Source organism: Chlamydomonas reinhardtii, chromosome 7, assembly GCF_000002595.2.
Source record: "Chlamydomonas reinhardtii strain CC-503 cw92 mt+ chromosome 7, whole genome shotgun sequence".
In the NCBI taxonomy this organism is placed as follows: domain Eukaryota; kingdom Viridiplantae; phylum Chlorophyta; class Chlorophyceae; order Chlamydomonadales; family Chlamydomonadaceae; genus Chlamydomonas; species Chlamydomonas reinhardtii.
The window spans coordinates 4,735,438-4,741,394 of record NC_057010.1 but is presented as its reverse complement, the minus strand read 5'-3'; the positions used below and the strand labels follow the sequence as shown (position 1 = coordinate 4,741,394).

At 64.9% G+C, this 5,957-nt stretch overlaps 2 protein-coding genes across 2 annotated transcripts in view; both read left to right on the top strand.

Annotated features, from left to right (window-relative positions):
- CHLRE_07g345300v5 (uncharacterized protein) overlaps positions 1-855 on the top strand; it is a 7,026-nt gene extending 6,171 nt beyond the window's left edge. Inside the window, exon 13 of the mRNA XM_001692499.2 lies at positions 1-855. This exon is cut by the window's left edge and continues 771 nt beyond it. The gene's annotated coding sequence lies outside the window, so the exon portion shown is untranslated.
- Positions 856-1,019: 164 nt separating this feature from the next.
- Positions 1,020-5,565, top strand: CHLRE_07g345250v5 (uncharacterized protein). Its single transcript, XM_043064445.1, has 2 exons — positions 1,020-2,210; positions 2,377-5,565. The coding sequence occupies exons 1-2, from the start codon at positions 1,272-1,274 to the stop codon at positions 4,771-4,773; spliced, it is 3,336 nt and encodes a 1,111-aa protein (XP_042923013.1). The 5' UTR covers positions 1,020-1,271; the 3' UTR covers positions 4,774-5,565.
- The last annotated feature ends 392 nt before the right edge of the window (positions 5,566-5,957 follow it).

Sequence of the window (5,957 nt, the reverse complement as noted above, 5' to 3'; positions counted from 1 at the left end):
GGAGGGAGGGAGGGAGGGAGGGAGGGAGGGAGGGAGGGAGGGAGGGAGGGAGGGAGGGAGGGAGGGAGGGAGGGAGGGAGGGAGGGAGGGAGGGAGGGAGGGAGGGACGCGCTGAACGAACTGCTGCAGGGGGCGGCACTGACAGGCCTCGCACCGGACTGGGGCAGGGATTGGGACCACCGGTGAGCAGGGGCGAGCCGTGGTGTCTTGCGGTGAAGTGCGGAAGACACTTCAGTACACGTGTGCGAAGATGTTGTTTGGTTCTGGGTTTGGCGGTCGCGCCCCCAGCCGCAAAGGTTTGTATTAGGCACCTGTCGGAGTACGGTAGGTGTGTGAATGGGACAGTGTCAAGGCAGGAGTACGGTAGGTGTAGCTGCAGGTGTTGGACGTGAGCGAGAGCACGCACGTGACGGACGCGGGCCTGCTGCACGTGGCGCACGGCTGCCCCGCCCTGCGCAGCCTGGACGTCAGCGCCACGGGCATCACCGACTGGGGCGTGCGCCGACTGATGGCGCTGGCGGGGCCGCCGCCCAGCGCGTCACCGCCGGCGTCACAGCAGCAGGGGCAGCGGGCTGGAGAGACGGCAGCGGGCGCTGCGGGCGCCGCGGTGTCGGGGTCTTGGGCGGGGCAGCAAGTGGTGCGGAGGCGGAGGAGGCAGGGCGTGATTGACCGGGTGTCAGACAGTGGCGGTGACGACGAGGATGAGGATGTTGAGGCAGGGCGTGGTGGCCGCGGGGGGCTCGCAGGCGGCCGTGCTGTTGGTGGTGCGCTGGGTGCCACAATTGCCAATTTGCCATATGTCAGTGCAGGAGCGGATGTGGGCTGCAGGCGCCTGACGCATCTTAACACCAGCTAATGCCGCATTGCCGCGGCATGCCTGGTGGCGGGCCTGCAGCAGCCTTGGCAGCAACTGGGGCGGCATCTGGGGCTGCGGGCCATCGACCTGCGTGGGCAGTCCACCAACCGCTAGAAGGTTCATTCGGCTTCTTACCCGTGCTGTTTAGCTTCCTTGTATATCTTATGTGCAGTAGCATCATGGCAGCTGTAGATTTAAACACGAAGCGTTGCTGACCAAAACCACGAACCTTAACTTCTTTCTTGGGGCTGCGAACTCCTGTTTGCAACATACTGATCGCTCAAATATGCCTCCTAGACGAGCTCGCGTGCCTGCAACTGTTGAAGCTCGTCTTAACCAGGAGCTGCGATATATTTCTGGTCTGCGCGAGGACGCTGTGGCAGATCCAGACCGGGTCAATGCCCTGGCTGATGCGATGCGTGAAGCTGGCAGAGATTTGGACTTAATAGGCAGCACGGAAATCCTGGGCGGCATTGTGGCTGCACATGGCTGGGCCGCACGCGCGCTCGCCACCGACGTGTTGAGTATCCCAGCCAACGTTACGCTTGAAGTGACGGTATCAGTCCTAGATCAACAGCTCAGAAGCCGGCAGGGCAACCCAGCTGGCGACCAGCTGGCCCGGGCCCTGCTGAGGGCGGACACGCTGGCCGTGTACGCGAGACTGTTGGCGCAGACGCTCGCGCCCACCCGCGCGGCGGCCGCCCGCCGCAGCCGCATGCCGCCGCACCGAATCAAGACGTTGCTGGTCATGCATGTGCTCCTGAACCTCTGTGTGGTGGCCGGGTGCGTGGGCAAGAGCTCGGACTGGGGTCTGAAGCAGGAGCTGGTCACGGCGCTGGCGCACACGCAGCTGCTTGAGCACGCCGCCCGAGCGCTGCTGCACGTCGCGCAGGCCACCCCAGCAGCATCAAGCACAGCAGCAACTGGAACAGCTACGGCGACAGGGCCGACAGATGAGGACTGGGCGTGCGTGTCTCAAACAGCGTACATCCTGTTTAACACAGTGACGTACTTGACCGAGGATCCGAACATCGTCTCGTTGTGCCCGCGGCCCCGGGAGAATGATACACAGTACGATGCCACGCAAACGCCGGAGAAGGTCCGCCTGTTGGAGCAGCTGCGGCCGCTGCTGGCCGGCCGCTGCGTGCAGGTCGTGCTGGCGTGGGCGGGCCTGTGCGCGGTCGTGACCGCACAGCAGCGGGCTGGCGGCGGCGGCAGCGGTAAAGAGGGCGCGGCACCTGCCCGGTCGCAACTGGGTTACGGGCTGCCGCCGGAGCTGATGCGGCCTCTGCAGCCGCTGCAACAGGTCGAGACGCCAAACGAGAGCTCACATATGGCAGCAGTTGCAGCCGAGGTGTGTGCGCCCGCGTTTTATGCGTATGCTTGTGCTCGAGATCCGCATTTGCGGTTATCCTGACGTGAACCTCCCTTATGGTTTACAGAAAGGCATCAAGTGGCACGTCCCGCTTGTGCCTTTTTCCCAAGCGCTGCCACTTCCTTGCCCTGTCGCTGCTTTGCAGACGCTCGCTGCCGTGTTGCAGGCAACGGTCAGCGGCCCCTGCGACCTGGCCATCGCTCAGCCGCCCCTGGGCTACGACCGCCTGCCGCACAGGCAGCCGCAGCCGCAGCGACCATCGGCGGGGCCATCGGCAGCAGGGTCAGCAGCACCGGAGGGGCCAGCGGCAGTTCCGTACAGCGCCGTACACGCGTACGGTCTGCTGAAGGAAGTCTGGTACGGGCTCGCCTGCGATAGCAGCAAACACATGGGCAACTTGTGCACGGCCACCACGGTAATGGCCCGGCTGCTGACAGAGATGCGGCCGCGGCAGGCGGCGGTGCTGCTGCCGGGCTGGTGGCGGCTGCTGGCGCAGAAGCCGTCTATGCTGGCTCACCGCAAGCGGGTAGCGCAGGACGCAGGGGAGCTGCTGCGGCTGCAACTGAATGCGCCACCGCCGGCCGCGTGGGCTGCTGGGGTGACGGATGCAGCTTCCGTGGCTGCGGCGAGTGTGGACTGGCCGCCGGAACCAGTGGAGGTTCAAAGCACGGAGGCGGCGATAGCAGCGAAGGCAGCAGCCAGCCTGGCGCGCGGGAGGGACCCAAGCTACAGCCTCCGCTGTGCGCTGGACGCGGGGCTGCTGTCAGCTATGGAGCGGTGCCTTCGCGCGCCACAGGCCTGGCGGCAAGCTGACAGCGCAAGCAATCTGCTGTACGTCGTGAACTGCGCGCTGCGCTACTCGGGCGTGTGGCCCGCGGTGCTGGCTCGGGGTCTCTTGCAGCAGGCGGTGTCGCTGATTGCCACGATGGGCGCAGCAGCTCGGCTGTTGGAGGCGACTGACACGTTGGTCGACATGATTGCACTCGCCTCTCAGCCAGGAACAGGGATAATTGCGCAGCGCAGCGCCTGGGGCTATCTGTGTACCTACCTTGCCGCAATGCTGGAGCAGGTCGCGGACGTGCGGGCGCTGCGCGAAAACGCACAGCAGCAGCAGCGGGAGGGGCAGCAGGAGCAGGGGCGTCCGGAGCAGCAACCGTTGCAGCAGGCACACACTGATGCCGCCGCCATTGATGCTACGGCCGCAAGTTCCACCCCACTGCACCTCAACTCGGTGCTGGAGCAGGTAGTGGATTCGAAGGACGGCAGTGTCAAGCCCTCCACGTGCTCCATCGCCTGGATGGCGGCGGCGGGCGGCCTGCCAGCTGCCGGCTCCGCGGCGGACCGGCAGCAGAGGCTACTCGCCAGCTTTGCAGTGTACCAGTGGCTGCCTACGTTGGCAAAGGCAACGGAGGATGCCTTGAGGGCCTCGATAGCGGCCGCAAAGCGCGGCGTGGCCACCGAGCGCAGGCTTTCGCAGGCGCTCCTGGTGGGGCGCCTGCTGGTGGATGTGCTCTGGCACAGGGAGTGCACATGGGCTGAGGCCGACGGCGGTGCTGGAGGAGGAGACGGTGGGGAGGCACGTGGCACGTCGCCGGAGGGGGCGTGGTGGGCGGGCGTGACGCCAACTATGCAGCTTGCGGACGGCATGAGCGGAATCGCGTACTTCTTCGCGGCAGCCGCAGTGGAGCCACTGCTCAAGCACTGCCATGCGTGCGTGCAGACGGCCGTGCTGGACCTACTCCAGTCGTACTGGACACTCTTTGAGCATATGGCGCGCGCGGCAACACAATCATGGGCGAAGAGCACGGCAAGGCGGCAGCAGCAGCTACAGCAGCAGCAGCAGCCGCCACCGCCCGAGCTGGTGCTGCAGTGCTTGGCGCCGCTGCCGGTGCAGCAGCTGGCGGCGGCGCACGGGCGGCAGGACATTGTGGATTACCTGGACGCGCTAGCGGAGGGTGTGAGAGAAGTATTCATGAAGGAGTGCGGTGATGCTGTAGCCGGGGAAAGCAGCGCAGAGGCACAAGGGCCCGCCAGCATGGAGGGCGGCGTGTCGCATGCTAGCGCCACCGAAGAAGTAGTGTTGGGTGAATGGTATGCGACCGTGCAGCCGTGGTACCCGTGGCTGCTGTCTGAAGGCCAGGTACAGGCGGGGCTGCATGACCTGATGGTCGCAGAGGCGGCGGCCGCAACGGCAGTGACTGCGACGGGCGAGCCCTCAGCAGCCTGCGGCGGCGAGGACGGCAGTGGTGGTCGCAGTGGCAGCAGCAGCAATACCACTAGCGGTGGCAGACAGGGCAGCAGCAGCGGTGGGCCGGTGTTTGAGCACAAGCTGTGCTGCAACCCGCACTGCTGCTCGCTGGACGGCCCCAGCGCGTTGATACCATCTCGCAGCGGCAAGACGTGTGTGCGGTGCCGTGCTGCCACTTACTGCTGCGGCGCTTGCCAGCTGGCGGACTGGCGTGAGCGGCACTCTGGCACCTGCAGTGGAGCCGCCGCGGTGGCGGCAGGCGGGGCAGCTAAGGCAGGGGCAGAGAAGGCATGAGCTGCAACGACGTCAGTAGTGCCGGGTGACGTGTCAAACAAGTACTGGATGCGGGCCGGGGCTGTGGGGCAGGAGGAAGCTTTGAAGAGTGCACACGGTGGCATAGCGTATGACAACACAGAACGTGTATGTTGTTTGCGACTGCTGTGTTGGTAGGCACTCCCTGCACGTGATAAGATTGGGACCTTGGGTTAGTTGGTGCGAGAAGCCTGATCCATTGTGGCCAGGCGTCCCCTGATTGTACCGACAGGTATCCGGATGGGAAGCATGAGCCCACGTGAGGGAACGTTTCAGTTTGTGGTATGAGAGCTACTCCACCAAGAGTCGACACGTTCTGAAGTGCTGTGCAGCTTAGGTGGCGTAATCTTGCGGCAGCCTGGCTAGCTGTCAATGGACGGAAGGTGCGTGGCATTACTGCACGCGACCATTTGGTAGCGCCTGCTGAGACGGCGACACACAGTTGGTGATAGTACTGGAAGGCAGACAGCCTCCACTTCCACAGTTAGCACCTGCACTACGGTAGACTGTTCCAAGATGGCGACTGCAACTCCACAAGTGTGGTCGCATGGATGCACCGCGCGTTGGTCATGACGAGACCCTGGTGACATCTGCACGCACAAGGCAGCAGCGCAGGACCAACCGCGGGACCAACAGAAAGGGAAGGGCAGGAAGGCTGGAAGGGGAGCGATGGTGGGACGGTCAGGGCACAACGACAGCCAACAGGCAAATGGAGGGAAGGCCGGCAGCGTACGTGCGTGAAACAGTGTGCGGAAGCTTAAGAGTTAAACAACGAGCGTGGCTGCAGGCGTTGTGAGCAGCAAGATCAGCTGAGTGCTGCGTTGGTACCTTTCCACCGTTTTCCATCCAGCCCACAGTTCTTGAGTAGCAACCGGAGTTGGCCGGATTCGGGGAGGGAGCAAGGGAGGTGCGGCCATCTGCACTCGCCACTGCCCAAACACAAGGTGGGTCCGCTGCGGGAGCTGTCCGCCAGTCGGTCGGTGCCAGTCGGTCGTGCTGGCGAGCGACGCCGGACTGCACGGCCTGGCGCGGCTGCTGGGGGGCACGCTGCAGGTGCGGAGGTGGAAGGAGGGAGGGAGGGAGGGAGGGAGGGAGGGAGGGAGGGAGGGAGGGAGGGAGGGAGGGAGGGAGGGAGGGAGGGAGGGAGGGAGGGAGGGAGGGAGGGA